At 38.7% G+C, this 23,988-nt stretch overlaps 1 protein-coding gene across 1 annotated transcript in view; it reads left to right on the plus strand.

Moving 5' to 3' along the window:
• IMPA2 (inositol monophosphatase 2) overlaps nucleotides 1-23,276 on the plus strand; it is a 36,121-nt gene extending 12,845 nt beyond the window's left edge. The window contains exons 3-8 of the mRNA XM_006117489.5: nucleotides 560-664; nucleotides 1,684-1,729; nucleotides 4,081-4,189; nucleotides 9,835-9,943; nucleotides 10,138-10,289; nucleotides 13,387-23,276. Of these exons, the coding sequence (XP_006117551.1) occupies nucleotides 560-664; nucleotides 1,684-1,729; nucleotides 4,081-4,189; nucleotides 9,835-9,943; nucleotides 10,138-10,289; nucleotides 13,387-13,502 (637 nt within the window). The 3' untranslated portion in view covers nucleotides 13,503-23,276. The remainder of the gene's footprint in view (nucleotides 1-559; nucleotides 665-1,683; nucleotides 1,730-4,080; nucleotides 4,190-9,834; nucleotides 9,944-10,137; nucleotides 10,290-13,386) is intronic.
• The last annotated feature ends 712 nt before the right edge of the window (nucleotides 23,277-23,988 follow it).

A 23,988-nucleotide genomic window follows, 5' to 3' on the forward strand; every position in this document is an offset into this window, starting at 1 on the left:
CCCCTGGTCTGCTAGGGGGGTCCAGCGGCTTTGCTGGACCCCACCAGCAGACCAGGGAGACTGGGAGAAGATTTTCTCGCCCCGGAGGACACGGGCGGCGACCCGCCGCACGTGAGCTCCGGGGCGAGAAAAGCCCCGTTCGTAAGTGCGGATCCGACATAAGTCGGATCCGCGTAAGTCGGGGACTGCCTGTACTTCCTGCTTGAAGTGGGTCTGAGCTGCCAAATTGTAATCCAGATCTAAACTTCTGCCAGGGTTGGGGTTTCATTTCAGATATATCTTTACATGTATTACATGACTTTAAAGTATGTATCATTAACATATAGGGAGGGGAAAACAGAATGGGATTTTTTTAATGTACTCTATAAAATAATTTCTGAGCTATCTTTTTGGAACTTTTTTACAATGTTTCTGTGAGTTGTCGGTTGGTGGTGGGTGGGCGTGTGGTGGGTTATTTTTTAACTAAACTTTAAAAATACATGAATGTTACACTAGGCTCCAAAAGCCAAGAAGATAGAGTTGAGTTTTCTGAGCGTACTTTACTCCATGTCAAATATAGGTTTATTGGAGAAGAGTCCACTGCTGCTGGTTCAAAATGTGTCCTCACTGACAACCCTACCTGGATTATTGATCCCATTGATGGAACCTGCAATTTTGTGCACAGGTATATTCAGTAACATGGAGAATTGTTAAAATAAAGTAAATCTTCAGTTTCTCATAATTCCTTCTCCCACCCCCGACCTACCCCATTACTGAAACATATTTCACTGTGTTAAGTTCATTAAGTTTACACTTACCTACAGTATTATCTTTACAAACTGAAGGGTTTTGCCTAAATAAGACCTGCAGGATCCACTCCACTATCTTTTTATATATGATATATATATTATTTGAAAGATGATGTATGTACTTTTGTGAGAACTATATTATTATTTCATAAATTTAAAGATTACTGATTCTTTGCTTAATCTTCCAGGAAATCTTGAATCACAGCTACTTATATATGTTATACATCAGTGCATAGAGACTTGAGTTGTAATGGAGGAACAAAGCTGTACAATCATATGGTTTGGCATTAGGGTTGCCAGGTGTCTGGTTTTGAACTGGACAGTCCAATATTTGAGCTTTCTGTTCGGGAAATAAATTGAGAAAATATAAATGAGAAAATATAAATGTCCGGAATTTTCTAAATAGGATGTAACGTAGATTGTGATGTAATGTCAAGTGTGTACGGTTTTTTTGTTGAAACCGTCTGGCAACCCTATTTGGCATAACTATGTGTATGGCTGTTTTACATGCCATTTAAAAGTAGATGTTTCACTCTTTTTTATACCAGTATTCATTTAATTGTTTATTAAAATAAAATTAATTTAAGATCAGATTGTGTAGTTAAACTAAGAGGAAAATCAGTCAAATTTCATATATATGTTTAATATACAAAACCCTATTTATGTTTTCATAAATTTATTTTTTAACTTTTCAAAATGTTAGTTTCAGTATTTTTAAAAACATTGACAAAGGCAAAGGACATTCTTGGGTGGAAACAGAGGGAAGGTATAATATAGTTTTTAGCTGAGAAAATTTACAGTGCTCTCTTTGGATCCTGTTGCTGCTGAGAGTTGCGAAATTTGCATACTTAAAGAAATTATTCATGAATAGTACTTTCTTTCTTATTTTTCACAGGTTTCCAACAGTCGCAGTTAGCATCGGATTTGCTGTTAACCAAGAGGTATGTGTTCTGTGAGTTGCTAACCTGAGATCCATCTACAAGGCTCAGGCCCCTGTGGGAACAAAAAAAATTAATACAAAGGTGCTTTCCAAGCTATTGAAATTTGTTTGGTCCAACCACACCAATATAACAATTTAATACTGCAAACGTTTACTCCTGTAGTTAATCCCATATTCATTGGATTTATATGATTAGAAAGGGATTACTGATGCAAGGGTTAATAAAATCAGGCACTGATAAGTTATGTTTAAATTGTGACTAAGCATCTCTGTATTTATCTTCTAATGTTCTCTTGTTATGCTGATTCCTATTGCTTTAAAGCTGTTAGCAATCTCCATGACTCTCAGGCAATTGTGGATATATACAGTATATAGTAGGATTTCTTTCTGTGATATGTGCAAAGTTATGGTTTGGATTCCCTTAATCTGCATTTTTGTGCTTTTGAGGAACCGTAAATTTAACATTATTCCATGTACCTTCATAAGACCCCGTCCATGATAAAACAAAGAACCTGGCCATGGAACTTGGGAATACAATTCTTTTTAAGTTTTCTAAATCTCACAATTCATTTTAGAAGGGTTGTACAGCTACTGTCCTTTTAAAGTGTGATTTATAAAATAAAAGTAGCTATTTTAAAGAATTTATTCACTCTATTGTAAAGTGTGCCTCTTGGGCCTTTATATTTACATGCATAGACATGCTGTTAGCTTCCATTAAAGCCAACAGGAATTTTGTGTGTGCAAATTCAGCAATGGCCTAATTTTCAGATGTGATGATGAGGACTAACAACTCCCTTTGATTTGGACAGTATAGTGTTGTACACATATTTATATTGACTTCAACTTGCCATTTAAAAAAAGAAACCCTAGAGACAGAGTTTAGTACCATTCCAAAGATTATTTCTTCACAAATGCTTTCAAGTATTGCATATAATTACAAATCAGCTTTCTTTAGTATGTATTTATTTTCAATAGCAACCATTATGCTTTAGATGCTACTTGTGGAATTTAGTATACGAAATGAAACTAAAACAAAAAATAATATTAAATTTTATCATTCATTCTAATTAAAAATAAACAGGCAAAAGGAAAAAAATAACTCAATAACGGAGCTAAAATGGGCATAGGTGAACTGATCTGAATAGAAAGATCTAACATCAAATCTTGAATACTAGTAAAGAGCGATTCTTGTGGATAGATTCAGATATGGAGTTCCATACATAGGGACCCTGAACCAAGAAGAGTCTGACTCCAGCTTGGTTTAGATGGGACCTCAGGATGAAGAGCAAGGAAAACCCATTCCCTCTGAGCTATCTTTGAGGACTATTGGGTGAGAGGCAGTCACTCACATAGCACAGGTCATGAGTAGAGGCAGCAAAGGACTGAGAGTCAACAAGATCAGAATCCTTTAACTGGCTTTTCCATAAATGTCTTCTGTGACCTTAGGCACATCACTCTCTGTCTCTGTTTCCCTATGAGTAAAATGTCGATGATATTTTATTCATAGTAATTATGTGAGGACTGATGTATTAATGTCTGTGCAATGTTTTTTAGATCTTCTAATGGATGGTACTACAGTTATGCAGAATATTAGGTACTTTGGGCCTAGATTATTAAGGCTCCACTTGTGAACTCCTAATTCCCATTTGCAAGCAGATACTCACACAGATATCAGTGTTGCCAACTCTCATGATTTTTATTGTGAGTCTCATGATATTTGATGTTTTTCTTTAAGACCTAGCTTCTAGAGTCAGGTGATTTAATGAGACTCTCAGTGTTCATGTAAAAGATCAGTTAGTTACTAGCCTTCATGATTGCAAAGAAAAACTCAAAAAGATGACCTGAGTGCATCTCAAGGGCTCAAAAACTAGAAGACAAGTGAAATGTATTATGACCTGCAAACTATGTATTTTTAAATGCCTGTTTTGTAAGCCAAGCCCATATGTTTTTGAATTGTTAAAATTTGAGATGCTTGAGGTTTGTAAAATTGATAATCTGATAAAAATCAGTGGGTTTATTCATATGAGTGACTGCTCCCCAATGGGAATAAAGTGTTCCGAATTTGGCTTCGGGGAAATTACATATTCTCACTAACCTTCTGAATTGAATTTCTGAATATGTTTTTATTCCATTCTAATAGTGTGCATACAAATGAGATGTGATTAGATGGAATTAACATGATGTGTATCTAAATCTTCAGTATAACACTAAAATTACTGATTTTCAGCAGCATAATCTTTGATTATATATGCTAATTAAAATAATGTTGATCTTTCTGCCATTACTAGTTGTTTGTATTTGTGATGAGTAATTTGAATTGCATTCATTTCTTTCCTTTTCAAAATCTTAAAGCTTGAATTTGGTGTAATTTACCATTGCACTGAAGAACGATTATACACTGGCAGAAGAGGTCAAGGGGCATTTTGTAATGAAAAAAGGCTTCAGGTATCAAAAGAGACAGGTTGGTCTAGATTTTTGTTAGAACTCTAAAAGGAATAAATTTTATTTCAGAGTCGCTGCTAATCCTAAATGGAAATTATTATCCTGATTTAAAGTCTCTCTCCTGCATTATAACTGTGTCTTGCTTGTAAATATAATAATGTTCCCAAATTTCTGTTTAATGTAGAGGTTTATGTGAATGAATATTAAATGGTCCTGAAATATTTTGCATTTCCCACACTTCTTTAAGATAAAGAAATACATGACGTTCCCCACTATGTCATGCCAGCTCTATACTGGTGTAATTCCTGGGATACAAAGTACAACTGAAATGATGAATCATACCTACATTATTATGACATATGTCATTCACTTATTTTCAGATGACTTAATGGTGCCATATACTGCAGTTTTAAACATGTATACCAATAGTAAATGGAATTAATGGATGCATACATTATACTTCTTTAAAAACAACTTGCTGTGATGTGTGAGAGGTATGTTTCATCATACAATTGGTTAGAACATTTAGTCCATCCTGTATTAGCATTTATTACTACAAACCTAGTTAAACGATGCTGATAAAGACAAGACATTTTCTTTAAACAAATCCAATGCAGAAGATAAGGCAACATTAGCAGGCAGAAGCAAGTAGATGTCACAGAACTGTATCTTTGTACCCCAGAAATGATAAACATTACAGTAGAAAAATTATTTTGGTGCAGGTTGAAACCATAGTAAATTAAAGCAGTTTAATGTATATATTAGATATAGATCCAGGCTAGCCCTCAATGAACAGAACTTCCCTGATAGCTGGAAAAATTTGGATCCAGACTTTGTGGCTTTGACCAGTCTTTAGTGAGCCAGGTGTCTTCCATCTGAAGAAAAAGAGTGCAAATGGTACACTTTTTGCCCACAGGAGACATCTGTGCCTGAGGGAGGACATTTATCTCATGAATAGGTATCCATGCTCCTGAACTAGCAACCCTTCCAATAATGTTTTGCCAGGGGATGAAAGTTTAAAATCCATCCCACATTCCACAAGAACCCCCTTGACAGAGTGTGCCTGGGAGGATTATGGAATCAGTGCATCTCCCAGCTGTCCTACATCCCTCATAAATTGACTGCATTCACTTTTATGTCCAAATGGTCCTGGGTCTTCAGCTGAGCAAGAACTGTGGGAGAATTTCATTATTTTGAATGAGGAGTAACGGTAGTTCGAACTAGGAAGTCTAGTTCGAACTACCTAGTTCGTGCCGCGTGTAGCCGCTCGGCATGGGGTTTGAACCAACGGGGATTTAAAAATGGCGGCGCCCCGCTTATGCATATGAAGCCCGGGAAATTCAAATCCCGGGTTTCATTTGCAATTGCGGTATGCCTACATTACCCCGCTAGTTCGAACTAGCAGGGTAGTGTAGACATACCCTTATAGACTAACAGATGTGTTGAAGCATAAGCTTTTGTGGGCAAAGACCCACTTCGTCAGATGCAAGTTTTTTGACTTTTTTCTCTTCCCCTCCTCAGGGTGGAGGACTTGTCTTCTGGTCAGTTGTCTCCTGTAGTTTGCATTCCTGAAGCCACCTGGTGTCTTTTCACTAGATGGTCTCTTCCCTAAACTCAATTCCTTCCTATGCCTTAAGCCCCAACTCAGTGTGTCAGTCTTTAAACCTAATTCCTAAATGAGCATACCTTTGACTAAGAATTTGGGAAGTGTTTGTTTATTAATCAGGAACAGGTTTATAGCCATTTTTGCAGTTCCATAGAATAGTTATTTTTGTTATGGCCGAGGTGTATATGGTATGAATGCATGGTGTTAATAATGATCTCTGTAGTAAGAGTATTATTCGGTAGTATTCAGTGTGCCATAATTGTAAACACTGATGTAGTAAGCAGAGGACCAAAAGCAGATTACTTTCAGCTTCCAGAAATTTCCAGTCATGGCAAATCAATGTCCTCATAATTTTAAAGGACAGCTGTGCTTCTATATGTCAATGTAACATTTTAAAAAATGGTTATGAAGTCTGTGTTTCTGCAGTTATGTTTGTAATCATCCTGTGACTGTTTTATTCTGATTACATTTATATTACTTCTCCATTGCTAATCAATTTGCTTGAATCCATTATACCATTTTATATTTGTAGGTAGCCAGTACCTGGCATGTCAATTTAATTACAAGATGTCTCGGGCCACATTAATTTGGTCATCAATATACCATTTGATAGCATCACTCAGCATTTGGCCCACTATCCCTATTAGTGATGTCAACATATAGTCAATTACACAATTAATCGATGAGCCTGGTCTTATTGGTTAATCCTATCAACTCCATGTGCTCTCCCCTACTGCATCCCCCCCACAGGCAGCAAGTGGGGGGAGGCAGGAGTCACCTGCCCCTCATACTGCTGCCTCTTTATCAAAGGCAGTGGGGGGGAGGGGGAAGGTGAGAGCCAGTGCTTGCGGGGAACCGGCTCCTGCCTGCTCCCTGTGAACACCAGCTCCTGCCTGCCCCCCGATCATGTAAATGTGTAACTGCTAACATTTCTAGTGGCTACACATTTACACAAATACCCGATAGTTATATCCCTAGCCCCCTCTAAAATCATTTGGAAGGAATACTGTGCATAGCTCGTAACACAATACATACCTAGCCTCATTTAAAGCCTGATCAAATACCCATTGAATTCAATGTGAATCTTTCCTTTGGCTTTAAGGGTTTTTTGGCTTTGATTAGACCCCTATATTTATATAAATGAGAAGCTACTGAATATAATACAATTTAAAGACACCATAATAGAGGCCCAACTTAAATGTATACCCCAAATTAAAAAACGTAGCAAGAAACCTAAAAACGAGTCACCGTGGCTTAACCACCATGTAACAGAAGCAGTGAGGGACAAAAAGGTATCTTTTAAGAAGTGGATGTCCAATTCTAGTAAGATAAATAGAAAGGAACATAAACACTGTCAAATCAAGTGTAAAAATGTAATGAGAAAAGCAAAAAAAGATTTTGAGGAACAGCTAACCAAAAACTCAAAAAGAAATAACAAAATGTTTTTAAGTACATTAGAAGCAGGAAGCCTACTAAAAAAACCTGTGGGTCCCCTAGATGATCGAGCTATAAAAGGAGCAATCAAGGACGATAAAGCCATTGCGGAGAAACTAAACGATTTCTTTGCTTCAGTCTTCACGGCTGAGGATGTTGAGGAGATTCCCAAATCTGCACCATCCTTTGTGGGTGATGAATCTGAGGAACTGTCCCGGATTGAAGTGTCATTAGAGGAGGCTTTGGAACAAATAGAAAAACTTAATGTTAACAAATCTCCGGGACCGGATGGCATTCATCCAAGGGTTCTAAAAGAACTCAAATGGGAAATTGCTGAGCTATTATCTGTGGTTTGTAACCTATCCCTTAAATCGGCTTCCGTACCTAATGACTGGAAGGTAGCCAACGTGACACCAATATTTAAAAAGAGCTCTAGAGGCGATCCTGGCAATTACAGACTGGTAAGTCTAACTTCAGTACTGGGCAAATTAGTCGAAACAATAGTAAAGAATAAAATTGTGAAGCATGTAGAAGAACATAATTTGTTGGACAAAAATCAACATGGTTTCTGTAAAGAGAAATCATGTCTTACTAACCTATTAGAGTTCTTTGAAGGGGTTAACAAACATGCAGACAAGGGGGATCCAGTAGATATAGTATACTTAGATTTTCAGAAAGCCTTTGACAAGGTCCCTCACCAAAGGCTCTTGTGTAAATTACATGGCCATGGGATAAGAGGGAAAGTCCTTTCTTGGATTGAGAACTGGTTAAAAGACAGGAAACAAAGGGTAGGAATAAATGGTAAATTTTCAGAATGGAGAGGGGTAACTAGTGGTGTCCCCCAAGGGTCAGTCCTGGGACCAATCCTTTTCAACTTATTCATAAATGATCTGGAGAAAGGGGTAAGCAGTGAGGTGGTAAAGTTTGCGGATGATACCAAACTGTTTAGGACAGTCAAGACAGAAGCAGACTGTGAGGGACTCCAAGAAGATCTCACCAAACTGAGTGACTGGGCAACAAAATGGCAAATGAAATTTAATGTGGATAAGTGTAAAGTAATGCACATCGGGAAAAATAACCCCAACTATACGTACAGTATGATGGGGGCTAATTTGGCTACGACAAATCAGGAAAGAGATCTTGGAGTTATCATGGACAGTTCTCTGAAAACTTCCACACAGTGTGCAGCGGCGGTCAAAAAGGCAAATAGGATGCTAGGAATTATTAAGAAAGGGATAGAAAATAAGACACAGAATATCTTACTGCCCCTGTATAAAACCGTGGTATGCCCACATCTTGAGTACTGTGTATAGATGTGGTCTCCTTACCTCAAAAAAGATATTTTGGCCTTGGAAAGGGTTCAGAAAAGGGCAACTAAAATGATTAGGGGTTTGGAACGGGTCCCATATGAGGAGAGGTTAAAGCAACTGGGACTTTTCAGTTTAGAAAAGAGGAGACTGAGGGGGATATGATAGAGGTCTATTAAATCATGAGTGGTGTGGAGAGGGCCGATAAAGAAAAGTTATTTATTAGTTCCCTAAGTAGAAGAACTAGAGGACACCAAATGAAATTAATGGGTAGCAGGTTTAAAACTAATAAAATAAAGTTCTTCACACAGCGTGTAGTCAACCTGTGGAACTCCTTGCCAGAGGAGGCTGTGAAAGCTAGGACTATAATAGAGTTTAAAGAGAAGCTAGATAATTTCATGGAGGTTAGGTCCATAAAAGGCTATTAGCCAGGGGATAAAATGGTGTCCTTGGCCTCTGTCAGAGGCTGGAAAGGGATGGCAGGAGACAAATCGCTTGATCATTGTCTTCGGTCCACCCTCTCTGGGTCACCTGGTGCTGGCCACTGCCGGCAGACAGGATACTGGGCTGGATGGATCTTTGGTCTGACCCAGTACGGCCGTTCTTATGTTCCTATGTTCTAATTCAAAAGGAAAAAATAGTGCCACAAAAATTAGCTCAGAATTAGGCATACTGACTTTTCTTTATACAGAATAACTGGTAAATATGTGGATACTTTCAGGATTGTGACTTCTGTAATCTTTCCCATACCTGAATGAAAAAGGGTGTAGTGATTGCAAGACAGATGTAGTTTTTGGTGGATATTTGTATACTTTTCATACACTTTATTTTGTCTAATTAAAATTAATGGTCTTATCCAAGAGATCAAAGTTCTCTGTTCAGAAACTATTCTGCTTTAAAATACAATTAATTTACAGAGGCAGGGAACAGGCATGGATATTAGGTCAGTTATTTTAGCTGACTGCTAAAAGTTTGTGAGGTCACCAAAGGCAGACTGGTCAGTAAAGAAAAATTCCATGGGAACAAAGGAAACCCATAGAAACTGCCGGGTTTTTTTTCTCCCTTCTTCTTCCTTCCCTTCTTTTACCAAACAAGTATTTTTAGATAACCCAGCTGTATGAGCAATTCAGTCTGGTTACAGTCATTTAAACAAAAGCAATTTCTTATCCTGTGAAAGAACATGAAAAGAGAAATAATGTTTGAGTGTATGAAAAATAGTTTTGCTGTGAAAAGCACCTTCGTGTTTAATGCGGAGAAATTGCCAAGGCCTGCTTTGAAAGGTTGTTGAGTTAATGGAAACAACTGTTTACATTGCAGATAAGTCGAAGGCCTTAATATTAACAGAGATTGGTCCAAAACGCGACCCTGAGACTTTGAAATTGTTCCTCAGTAACATGGAGAGCTTACTGAAAGCACAAGTGCATGGGTAAGGTTTTTAAGAAAAAGTTTTATTATATTAAAAATCCTAAACATTCTCAAGTTTATTAAATTCCAAGCAGAATGTTAGTCTACTTAAATCATATGTGATGCATATTGTATCCTTTAATAAATACCTGTGTTGAAATACAAGGAGTTTTCACGCTTTCATTCTTTTATACCTCTTCTTTTCTCTGCTTCTAGGATTCGTGTAATCGGAAGTTCTACCTTGGCTCTGTGCCATCTGGCATCTGGTGCTGCAGATGCATATTACCAGTTTGGTTTACACTGCTGGGACTTGGCAGCAGCGACTGTCATTATTAGAGAGGCAGGTGGTATTGTGATGGATACTTCAGGTGAGTAAAGTATGCTGCTTCGGAGCAGGGACTGTGTCTTCATGTTTAGAAACCACATAGTGGGCACTCCTGCAATCTAACTATTTGTCACACTTATTTTTTTTTCAATCACCTTTCTTTTATAGCCTTAGAATGGTGAGGCAGATAAATGTTCAGATGTTGAGCCTTTCTAGTTTGAGCTGTATTCTTCTTTTTTCCATTCCCATCTCTGCCTGATCTCCCTGGCTACGTCTACACTGGCCCCTTTTCCGGAAGGGGCATGTAAATTTCACTAGTCGTCGTAGGGAAATCCGCGGGGGATTTAAATATCCCCCGCGGCATTTAAGTAAAAATGTCCGCCGCTTTTTTCCGGCTTTTAAAAAAGCCGGAAAAGAGCGTCTAGACTGGCCCCGATCCTCCGGAAAAAGTGCCCTTTTCCGGAGGCTCTTATTCTTCAAAGTAAGAATAAGAGCCTCCGGAAAAGGGCACTTTTTCTGGAGGATCGGGGCCAGTCTAGACGCTCTTTTCCGGCTTTTTTAAAAGCCGGAAAAAAGCGGCGGACATTTTTATTTAAATGCCGCGGGGGATATTTAAATCCCCCGCGGATTTCCCTACGACGACTAGTGAAATTTACATGCCCCTTCCGGAAAAGGGGCCAGTGTAGACGTAGCCCCTGTGTACTTACATGGTTCTCATTGCAATGGCAACTGAATATCCCCAACTATTTGAAAAAAAAAAATTATAATCTCTCCCTTCCCTGCTGGTAGGAAAAAAGGTGTTAATGGATGAGAAGGGAAAGGGTTTTGTGTGTGTATGTGAGAATAAACTGAGGGACAATTAAGATGAATAATTGGGTTTTGCATTTAGTTCTGAATATTGAGGATCAGTACAGTAAAGTCTGGAACTAATAAGATGGTGCATGATTTTCTGGCTGTTGGAGATGGAGGGTGGTGCTTTATCTTACCAGCACGATAAAAGCTGCAAGGCTAAGGACCAACATAAAAACATGAGAGAATATTCTTGAAAGTGTGTGTGTCCGGGTGGGGAGAGGGGTTAGAGAGAAGACTAGCTCTACAGAGCAGTTTTGTCTTCCTACCAGCATCACACAAGCCTTTCCTGGACTCGGTTTTTCTATCTAATCTTCACCCAGAAGTAATTTCAGTTAGGTATTCAGAAAGCTGGTATATAGTGCTCTTTATGCTTGGTATAAAGGAACTATGGAGTTGTGTGTTGCCTGTATTTCAATCTCTTGTCTCACCAGTGCACCCAACTCATAGGTGCTGAATAATATGAAAGGGGAACTGAGCTTGGGCTTGCTGGTGAGGAATTGGGGCGTGGTGGGTAAACTATTGCCTGTGGGCTGCATCTGGCCCATCAGACTTTTAACTCTGGCTCCCAAACTTTGCTGCGGAGCAGGATTGAGAGTGTGCCCTGCTTCACATGTGCTGTGGCTCAGCACAGCTCATAACCGTAGGGGCAGCCCGGGGGATCTGCACAGTGCCCCCACCCCAAGCACCAGCTCTGCAGCTCCCAGTGGCCAGGGGAGTTGTATAGCTTATTTTGAGTTTAGCCCTGCTGTGTAGACATGCCCTTATGCACTATCTAACATCCCTATTTGGGAGTGGATGGTAGAGTCTCCTCAAAAGTAGATGTTAACAGCCTATTGCCAAGGTTCCTTCTGAGTACAGGCAGTCCCCGGGTTATGTACAAGATAGGGACTGTAGGTTTGTTCTTAAGTTGAATTTGTATGTAAATCGGAACTGGTACATATTGTAGGGAAAACTCTAGCCAAACATTTCTCCAGAGCTCAGTTTTATTCTCCCACACCTCACTTCCTGCAGTCCTTTATTCTCAAGCTGAGGTGTCTGCTGAGAAATGCCGCTCCGCGTCTCCCTGGTCTGCTGGGGGGGGGAGGGGCGTGCTAGCTTCGTGTCTCCCTGGTCTGCTGTGGGGAAGCAGCTAGTGCGGGGTTGCCTCACCCCATTTGTAAATAGGGATCCGATGTAAGTCGGATCCATGTAACCCAGGGACTGCCTGTAATCTCTTTTCTTAACCATCCAGGAATAGCAAGAGGAAGAGTCATGGAAAGGCAGCCCTGATTGTCAGTATTCTGTAATCACCACTGGTGTGAATAGGGAGAATTCTCGAGAAGACTTTGTGTTTCTAGTCCTGTTCTTAGCTTCTTGTCCTTGATGGCCTCTGAGGGTATTCTGGACAATTGTAACATAATTCTATGCAGTGAGAGGTGCTGTTTTTTGGGATTGAGTGGAGACATTTGGGTATAGTTAGAGATTTACAGTCTAGAAAAGTTCTGCAGCAGATGTCTGTGTGTCTCTTTACCTCCTTTAAATAGGGATGGGCTCACAGAAATAGTTTGCTCCTCGGTTTCCTTGTATTTTCTGCCACCAACACTCAAGTTTTCATCCTTCCTGCATTTTCTGCCATTGGTCAGCTGAGAACCGTAGCAATCTGTGTGGGCAGTGGGGATGAGAGAGGGCCAGTTGGTGCTGAAGAGTCTGTAACAGAAGTGAGTGGGTGATTGTAGTACCTAAGTGGAGAGTTCCTTAGTAGTCAAGCCTTGTGATGATCAAAGTGTGCATGACTGTGGAAAGACTTGATATATTAAAGAACAACTGCCAGATGCAGGGGTATGTTTAACCCCGAAAATGGGTTATTTTGCTTTTTATTTTATTCCTTACTATCTCTAGTTTTACCAAAAAAACAAACAAAACAAAAAAGAAATCTGGTGTTTTGTTGAAGAGAGTAAAATGGAATACATTATATTTATTGTTATGCACTGAAGAAATGAAAACATTTATTGCTTTTGCTGTGTTCTTTGATGTTTGATTAAATCAATGGCTTCTAAAACACCTTACTTTGCAAGAGATCTCTGAATTTGAACACTTCAACAGGGTATCTCCCCCCCCCCCCCCCCCAGTGTGGCTATGTGACATAATTTCAGTATTTTTTAATCTCTCTATCTATAATAAAGATATATATATATATATGTATGTGTATATATATATATATATATATATATATACACACACACACACACACAATATACGACACATCACCTCTTGATCTAAACACTTGTTCCTTATTCTCTTGTTCCAAGGTGGACCTCTAGATCTCATGTCATGCCGAGTGATTGCTGCAGGCACTAAAGAGATGGCCATGTTCTTAGCTCAGGAAATACAGACTATTCACTACAGACGGGATGATGAGAATTGACATTCCATTCTTTTACAAGTAACATGGAGTCTGTCCTTCTAATCTTAATTTCATTCAAGATGGGTGTATTAGAGGGTACATGATTTTAACAGCATGCTTTCTGTTCAGGTCTTCTGTGTCAAATGTTTTAAACAATTTTATTACAATGTGGGAAAAGGGTGGGGGGAGGGATATTTTTTTAATCCTCTAAAGTTTGTGGCTTCTTTTTAATATGCATCTAGTTCAGCAGTACCTTTTTTATATGATCACGTGTAGCACTTGCTCTCAGATTCAAAGTTTCACATCTGTTCAGGATGAAACTGAGTCTTTTGTAACATATGCAACTGAAAAGAAAATTTTATTTTTACAAAACTCAGATCTCAGGTAAATGAGCGTTAGGATTGTAGTAGGTGATAAGTAGTTAAAATGTGTGCCTACAGTACCCATATTCAACAGTACTTGAGAATGCAATAAAAAGTGTTATTACTCCATTACTGTTTTCTAGCTATGTATCATGACCATATATATGTATATTTTGATGTTTACAGTTATTTACAGAGTGTACAGAAAAAGGTGGTTTTAGGTATTTGTTCCAGGGAAGAGAATATATTACCGTTATGAATGCAGTAGGAGTTACCTACATGGTTAATAATAGAGTGCTAAAAACCGAAAATATTTTTTTTTTCAAATTGTCTCTTCAACTCTAGCTATAGAGAATGTTAACCAATTGGTGCCAAATCTTACAGTCTTTATTGAGACTTCAAACATTTACTAGTAGCTGTGACTAGGGGGCAGAGTGCTTATTACTACGATGAGTACTGACGTCTATGTGGGAACCATTCATGATGGTAAATACTACACATGGTAGTTAAGTTCTGAAGAATAGGGCCCTACATCATGGAACTATTGACTTCAGTGGAAGTTTTGCCCTAAAAGAAACTGCAAGATTTGATCTTTAGGGGTAAATTGTAAAAAGTGGCACCTTAGTTATGTTTGCAAGAGGATAATTGTAAACACAAAGTATTAATTTTGCACATATAATTGTTTCCACCTTCAAAATATATGGAAATCCTGTAAAGTAAATGAGTAAATCATAAAGCCCAGAAATTCTGTGCAACTCTAGTTTTGTGTTTGGCACTTTTTAAATTTTGTCAAGTTGATACTTTTTTTTAAAAGAAACCATATCAACTGACTCTACTGAACTTCTTAAATGTTAGTGTCCAGAAAAGAATTTGAGATTAAAGATGAGGACTTATCTCTAGCTTTTCTATTATGTTGAGAATCAAATCTACAATTTTTTTTAGTACAAAGAAACAAAAAATCCCACAAAATATATTTAGCTCTAAATCTCAAAATCTGTTCCTAAATTGCACATACAGAAGACTGTGTAAATGTGCATATAAACTGCAATGAGAAACTGGAAATTGAGTATTAGTGGTCGCCGTATTAGTCTGAATCTGCAAGAATGACGAGAAGTCCTGTGGCACAGTCTGTAAGGTGCCACAGGACTTCTCGTCGTTCTTGGAAATTGACTGTACAGTTATCCATTTTGCATCCACAACTAAAGAACACATTATTAAAAAGATTAGCCATTTATGCCTTTTCAGTTTCTTCTGTGAAAAATGTTTTTTCTTGTGAGTATAACTTGGAAACTATATTTTTTTAAATGAGAAATGCAGAGTGCTGGTTGTGGAGAGAATGGTTAAAATGTAAGGCCTTGATTTAGCAAAGCGTTTAAGCACATGCCTCAGTCTCATTGGCCTGGATTCTCCTCTCCTTCAAAGCACACCTCAGATGCAGAGGACAATGACAGCTATAGGAAGATAGCTATAGCTCTCTGATCTCTGGCCACTTAGCCAGGGCAGACGAGAGAATAGGTTGCTCTAGCTTCTACCGCTGATTGATGTAAGCGCTGTAAATGGAGCTTACACCAGCAGGGAATCAGGTGTAATGGAGTTCAGTTCCACCATTCCCCCTCCCAGCTCACCAGCCTATCCCAACAAGCACCTTCTTTTCCTTATGCCACAGAAAGAGCTGGTATCAGAGGTGTTTATACAATCTCTGCCAGCTTTACATCAGTAGAGATTCCCTATACACAGGACAGCTCTCTGGCTGGTTTAAATTCACTCTGTATCACTTACACAGTGCACTTTATGGATGAAAGAATCCTGCCCTCTGGTTTTTATGCCATTTGAGCATTTGCTCAAAGTGGGGCCTCCGTTTGGTGGGGAGGGGACTATCCAGAAATCCAGTCTCAGATTCACCTGTCACTGTCACAGATAATAAATTTAAAAAAAATACTAGAGAGCGTGTTCTGAGTTGATGAATGCCTCAGACTCGTACTGATGTTAGTGAAGTTACAGGTGATCAGTAGCTTCAGGAGAAGTCCCAGAGTTTGCAGTGCCATTAGCCAGGGTGACTCCCACATTTTACTTAGAAGAATTATTAACTGACAGTTCTTAGAGCAGGGGCAGGCAAAATACAGCCTGTGGGCTGAATCTAGAGCATGGTGCAATGGGAGCCTCAGCCAGATTTCCTGCCTGTCCCATCCCCACATGCCGCTCAGAGAAGCCAGCTGTAGGGGCCATGTGTTTCTCTGAATGATGCAAGCCTGGGAGGAGAGGGGGTGGGGCTTTGCATTCTGCTCTTGCCCCTAGCACAATCTTGCAGCTCCCATCGGAAGATTTCTGGCCAATGGGAGTTGCCTGTTTTCAGGACAGGCAGCACACAGAGAGCCCCTTCTTCCCTCCCTTCCCCCCGCCCCCAGACTTATAGCCTTCAGAGAAGCACATGGCCCCTACAGCCATCTGCTCTTAGCGCATGTGGGGGCAGGGCAGGCAGGAAGCCTGGCTGAGGAATCTGCTGGCTGGGAGCCCCACAGATAAGCACCTCCCAGTCAGAGTCTGCCTCTGTCACTTTAGTCTTTCCCTCCTTCTGTCCCCCTCCTGCAACTTGCCCCATGTAATCCAAACCCTTTGTACTCCCACTCCCGTGCCCGTATCTCCTCCCAGACCATACACCTCAATCCCCTGCCTCCTGGTCACAATCCAAATCTCTTCTCCCCATTCTACTCTCCTGTTCCAGGTCGAAAACCCCTCCCAGACCCTGAACCACAATCCCCTGCCCCTGGTCACAACCCAAACCCCTGCACCCGTATTCCAGGTCACAATCACCTCCCAAATTCTGCACCCCTCCTACACACCTACACCAGGTCAGAATCCTCTCCTGCACCCAAACTCCCTCCCAGATCCCATACCCTCTCCTGTACCCCAGTCACTTACCCTGAGCTCCCTTCTGCACTCAATCTCCATCCAAGATTCCTCACCTCCTCAGTTAATATCATGGAAGTGTGTGACACTTGACCACTTACCAAATTCTTGGTGTAGCCCCTCATCAAAAATTATTGCCCACACTTGTCATAGAGGTAAATCCTGTATTAGATTTTAACCTTCCCTTCCATCTTTCCTTGCTTGCTAGATAAAGCTCTCTTTTGTATGGCTATTCCTTACTATAGACTTTTCCATTCTAAGGTTTAAATTAGTATCGTGTGTATAGTGTGCTAGCCAAATCTTAACATGTTTAACTAGTTTTTTTTCTTAAATAAAATAAGGCTTTTAACTACTCTTTAACCAGTAGTTATACAATTAGTGTTTTTAACACAATTGTTACAATCCATTCCACATGCTTTGGGCTGTTTTTAAAACATGTTTCAGGCTTTAGATTATTTTGGAGGTCAGGTTCTGAAAGCAGGGTCAGTATTTAAATATGAACAAAGATGATAAGTGCTAAATGTTGCAAAGAAGTGTATTCTATCCTGAATGTCATAACCTATGCTGGCATTTTTTCCATAGTAGTATCCTAAGGGTGCATTGACACTGCACCGTTATTTCGAGATAACTAGCATTATTTTGAAATAACAATGCAAGCGTCTACACAGCCATTCCTATTCTGAAATAGCTATTTTGAAATAAGGCATGTGTAGATGCTCCACTGCTGCCATTTTGAAATAGCCCTTCACCAGGCATATTCTAAGGTATTCCTCCTCAGTGCCTCCTGGGGCTCTAAATTGAGATAGCATGTCTACATTTAGGGAAGCCTGCCTCGGACTAATTTTGAGGCTTCCCAGCAGTGTAGACATACTATTTCGAAATAAACTATTTCAGAATAACTATTCCGGAATAACTTATTTCAAAATAAGTGTGCTGTGTAGATGTGCCCTAAGTGAATATTGGTAGAGATAGCAGAAGAGAGTAAGGAGAAGCCACGAACATTTCTGATACATGAAAGGATACTTTTTTTTTAGCATCATACTCTTGTGTCCCCAGTGTATTCAGAATGAAAAATAGATTTTTTACAATCTCCTTATCTAATTATCTAAATTATAGGACAAACATTTGTAAATGTATTTTAAAATGTACTTGTAGGGTTTGAAGATGTTTCTTTCATTTCCAGCTAGGAAATTGTACAAATGTATTCAACTTTTTTGAGATATCAGAATGTGGAAAATAAGGCTCTTGTTCTTCAAGTCAAATCTGTGCTGGCAGATCCTACACCTTTGCAGAGCCTTATTGAAACCATGGTTTTGCCTACATGAATCTGATTGTAAGATCAGGCCTAAGTGTTTTTCCAACTGTAGAAAAAAAATTCAAAAATGCTTGTTTTGTGCTTGGATAACTCAAAAACAACATTTCTAATCTTTTTAGCATTTAATCTGAAATGAAAATTGGTGCCTTTGCCATGTACAAAAAATTTGGTTTTGAAAAAACAAAACAATGGGTGTTTTAAAACAGCATATGGCACGTGCATAGAACACTCTGTTCTATCTGTAGAAACGTAAAGGATGCTAGAATGTGTCAAATGTTTGCAATGATGAATATCTTAAACTACATGTGTGTAACTGGGCAACCAAGATGGTTGCAGATATCTTTAGTGACACTGCAAGTGAGTTCATGCTCTGAATAGACTTTTGTTTAAGTGAGTGCTCCTCAGCATCTTATTCCTTTACTTTTCAGTCTGTCACCTGCACCATGGTTCAGAACATTTTAACTCTACTGTTTTGATATCTGTAATAATAATGTAGAGTGCATGTATCAGTGCATTCGGGTATGAACAAACAAACAATGGGAATAACAGTACGTTGCAGATAAAGTCTTCCAGTACATGGTCTCACAGCACAGGAAAATGCGATATACTATTCACCAAATACCAAGTAACATAAAAAAAAGGAACTCCATCTTTTTCTATAACAAATAGCACATATAACAATAGAATTGTGTATTTCTATTATGTGGCATAGTTGAGTGCATGCCCTAATGTACAACTTCTACACATCCCTAGGTTTTGATCTGTAACGTGTTTCAAACACCACATTTTGCATTCACCAGTAATGTCAAGACTCGAATTCACTGCACCCAGTTGAATTTGTTACATATTTTACATTTTATATTGCTGTTATTCTTATAAAGAAGTGGGGCAGAAAAGCAAAGAAATGCTTACGTTTTATATTTCTAAAATCATCCCACCCCGTCCACTGGAATTGCACCTGTTTACAACAGAGCATTTAGCCCTAGAAATACTACTGAGGTAAAACATTCATTGTTCTAGGGTGAGAGTGTCTCTTATTGCTCCACAATGAGGCTACGTCTACACTGCAGGGATTTTGCACAAGAAGTCTTTTGTGGAAGAGATCTTGCGCAAAAGCTTCTTGTACAAAAGCGAATCCACACCTCAAAGTGCATCACGTCTGCGCAAGAGAGTGTCCACACTGAATGACATTCTTGCGCAAGAAAGTCCTGATGGCCATTCACCTGTGCTTTCTCAGATAAGCTCTGTTTGTGCAAGAAACCTCTGCAGAGCATCCACACGTGCCTTTTTGCACAACAGCTGTAGCGCAAAAAGGAGTTATGCCTTGTAGAAGGAGGTTTACTTACACCACCAAAAGCCCTCTGTTCTGCCATTTTACTGTCGATTTACTTGCGCAAAAGCATACTTGAGGTGTGGTTGCTCCTCGGGTTTTTGCACAAAACCAGCTGTTTTTGCACAAAAACCTTGCAGTGTAGACGTAGTTTGAGTGTGCAGTGTCAGTTGACACCAAAAAGAATACTGTCCACTTTTTAGAAGAGGCCAAACAGTTGATAGGATTGAGATTATCATCAATGGAATTATATATCAACAGCTGTTACAAAAATATTGTTCACTTATCTATTTCCTGCATTCTATCAATGCTGTGTGCAACACTTAATGGGGTGAGGTAAACCCAGTTATTAACTCTCCGTATGAAATTATTTTCAAATGTGTTTTTGTAACAATCTATTTCTTTCAGTGAGGAAAAGGATTATAATTTGCACTAAGACAAAAATTGAGAGCTAGAATCTGTGTTTCTCCGCTTTATGAACTTTATATGCAAAAATATGGGAATTTAGATATGCACAAGGTTAGGTGGCTATAGGTGTGGAGTGGGATGTTTGTGCATCGCAATACTGGCAGCCAAATAGTTTTAGAAAAAAATCAAAGAAGGATTCGTTTTTGGAAAGGAGATAGTACATTCAGGCACAGAGGCTAGGATAAAAACTTACAAAGGCCTTAGACAGATCCTCATGCTTCAGAGTACAAGATGATTACCATCTTGAATGGTCAGGATAAAAATGTTTATAGCATTACATTGTACTGAGTGAAGTTTTGGGGGAAGAGTTTACACTTTCCACTTCTAAAACATACGGTATCACAGTATCAGGACCGCTGGTGTCTTCTTATTGTGATGAAAATATTGAAATGTGAACCCTTCTCAAAGGAGCACTTGAGCACTGAGGAGCTTCCAAGAGTGCAGACACATACCATAACAGTTCCATTATTTCTCCTAAATAATCAAAGGTGTTTATAAAGCCTAGTCAATGAACATAACATTTTCAAAAGCGCCTTTGTGATTCAGGATTCTAAGGCCATGTCTACACTACAGATAAGATCGAAGCAGCTGCAGTCGATCTTCTGGGGTTTGAATTAGTGGATCTGGTGAAGACATGCTAATTCGAAATGAGAGGGCACTCCCATCAATACTGATAGTCCTGCTTCTATGAGGAGTAAGGGAAGTTAAAGGGAGAGTGTTCTCCATTCTACTTGACACAGTATGGATGGCACCAAAATTCAAGTTAAGTAACTTCAACTTAAGCTACACAATTAACCTTACTTTGAACTTATCACCTAGGCTGTGTCCAGACTCAGGGGTTTTTTCGGGAAAAGTAGCCTTTTTCCGAAAAAACTTCACCTGCGTCTAGACTGCAGCCACGTTCTTTCGAAATTAAATCGAAAGAACGCGGCTTTTCTTTCGACGGCGGTAAACCTCATTTCACGAGGAAGAACGCCTTCTTTCGAAAGTGCTTCTTTCGAAAGAAGGTGTTCTTGAATGTAAATAGGGCTTCTTCGAAAGAGAGCATCCAGACTCACTGGGTGCTTTCTTTCGAAAAAGCGTCTTGCTCTTTCGAAAGTTCCGCGTGCAGTCTAGACGCTCTCTTTCGAAAGAGACTCTTTCGAAAGTATCTTTCGAAAGAGGCTTGCAGTCTAGACATAGCCGTAGTGTAGACCACAGCTAAGTCCCATTGACTTTCAGTAGGACTTAGGTACCTAATTGATGTAGGCTCTTTTGAACATTTTAGTTTATCTCTCGTTTAACACAACAATGTGCTTCTTATGTGCTTTTAAAATAGTATTAAAGATTTAAGATAAGTATCTCTGTGCTTCCCATCTTTTAGCTACTGATAACGCTAATATATTAATCACTTCTGGAAATACTGACATTGCTCTGCCATGTTAGAAATCCCAAACTCTACATTTCTTCTTTCCACATTTTATTTAGAGATAGAGATATAAATAGGCATTTTGAGTATGTGTGAAAGAGAGAGAGGACATGAAGTTTGTTATTACATTAAGTGAGATGATAGTCTTTCTAAATACTATAGTATCAGTGGTCACTTATAAATAATTAGTTTGCTCAATATCATATGAACACTGACATGCTTATTTTTAAATTAATTCAGGTACGATTTGAATGCTGTCCAGAACAAACTGGTGATAGAAATATCAAATTCGGTAACTTTTGTTTCTTCTCTGGAAAAAGTAACAGTGTTCTCCTATAATACAGCTATTCTGTAGTGCCTAGTGTTGCTCATGTTACTTCCTTATTAAGCCTCGGTCTAGAATTCACAGTCCAAATTCACCCCTGGTAGAAGTGGACTCAATTCCACTGATGTCACTGAAGATGTTCCCCCTGCAGTGAATTTAACCCTAATTCGCTAAAGCCATAAAAATAAGATTTTTAGCTAACAGACACAATTGCACATACATAGTTACATTTTCTCTGTCCAGTACAAATAACAGACAGGCTCTTAAGAGAGGCGCTGAGTGCTCCAAAAGGCTCGTCTCAGATGCTCAACACTTTTCAGGACCGTGTCCAGAGCTTCAGACAGTTGATATGTAAACAAATTTTTCTGTTATACGTTTAATACATACAACAATTAAATTGTCTTCTAATATTTTTATGATAGTTTGGAAATCTAGGCCCATATCCCCAGGGACATTTAATGGATGATAGAAGCTCAAATATCATTGTGGATTTGGGCCCTGTCTCGTCTGCTTTGTGCCTAGTGTAATCATGTACACTAGGGCAAAGTGGGTGAAAAATGCTACTAGATTAGCTAGCATTGCACTCACTCAACATGAATAGAATAATTACAAGAAGCGCAAGTGCACTCTAATTACAAATATTTTGGAAATTACCACACTTTGATGCAGACTGCATTCCCATACTACTTGATCTATTTATAAGCCTTTAGCAGGAAGAATGATGGATAAATTATCACACTTTTTAGTTCACAAAAAGGCTGAATAATATATTAACCACTATAAACATATTCACATTTTAACATAATTTTGGCTGCTCTATTATTACGTCATCACTGGCAAAAAAGATGCTTTATAGACTATAGCCATACATGGATTGATCTTACTATTTATAAATAATGGTGCTCATCTTTTCCATTTATAATTATAGATATTTTTAAATCATAGGATGAATTCATATGGCCAAATTAATGCCTGATGTAAGCAGTGCATTTTCCATTGGTTTTATTGGGAGCTTCCCCCACTTGTGCCATGATTGAATTTGCACCACTATCTAAAATAGGCAAATGGATTTCAAGTTGAAAATATGTTTATAAAAAATTCAGAAATGTCCATGTTGTATTATTGCATTTTTCTTTTCTAACGTTATACTGTATACATCAGATGGTATATTTTGGTTTGTACTGTACCATATGTAACTGTAGCTTTTATTTTAAACATTTTGTTTGTTTTTGTAATAAACATTAAAAGTGAATGGTCACAAATCTTGCTGAATTGACCAATGTAAAAATTAGAGCTACTCCAAGGAGTGGCGAAACTCTGATTTTTTGGATTAAAATATCTATCTATCTATCTATCTATCTATCTATCTATCTATCTATCAAATGGTATGCTCAGATTGTAAATATATTTTTTATTTTGTACATATTCTCTCACGTTGGTAAATGTTGCATTTGTAAACACATGTTTAGCAGAGGTGTTGTCATCAAATCATTGCTGTACTTAGTTTTTCATTTCATAATAGGGTAGCCTATTGGCAAATCCTTTTAGGATTATAATATAGAGTAGAATGTTATAGGTGAGAGAAATGATTAAATGAAGTACATCCTAATCATACAAGAATCTCTTTTCAGTTTTATGAAAATATGGAAACTGCATATCAAATGAATTTTTTTCCTGAAAGGTGACTCTCTGAAAAATATTATGGCAAGGTTTTCAATATATATTGTGTCACACTAATTTCTATATTCCATTTGTTCAGTTTGCAAGTAAAAATGGTTTTAACTAATAGCCATGTCCACAAACACATCCTGGCCTCTAACAATTCTATGTCCTCCTGCTACATCACCAATTCTACAGGCCAAATTACATCTTTTGTGATTGGCTCTGCAACACCATTATCCTTCACAAGGTTTGCACAGATGCAGATCAGGTCACAATTTGAGTTGTGTCATAACAGAGCTCTGGCTTTAATTATTCCTCATTGAGACCACTGGCCTATAGCTTTTACTTTCAAAAAAGGGAGAAATGTGTCTATCCTTGCTACAAGAATAAGCAGAATTGCAGTGACACCAACAGATAGGCATCAGCTTCTGACCGAGCTTCACTGGGTCTGTGTGTACAACTTAGCAGTGAGCACATCAGCAACATGTGCAGCAAAGTTGGATAATTTTCAGCACCCTGCATTTTAAAAGGAGCACCCAAACAACATGTAGTTCAGTAGGTGTAAATCAACGTGGATTTAGGCTCTGTCTACATGATACACCACTAATGGCAGCATATTGTATGGCTACGTTTACACTGGCATGATTTTCCGGAAATGCTTCTAATGGAAAAGTTTTCCGTTAAAAGCATTTTCGGAAAAATCGCGTCTAGATTGGCAGGACGCTTTTCC

The sequence above is a fragment of the Pelodiscus sinensis genome, chromosome 2, assembly GCF_052426305.1.
Source record: "Pelodiscus sinensis isolate ZL-2025 chromosome 2, ASM5242630v1, whole genome shotgun sequence".
In the NCBI taxonomy this organism is placed as follows: Eukaryota; Metazoa; Chordata; order Testudines; family Trionychidae; genus Pelodiscus; species Pelodiscus sinensis.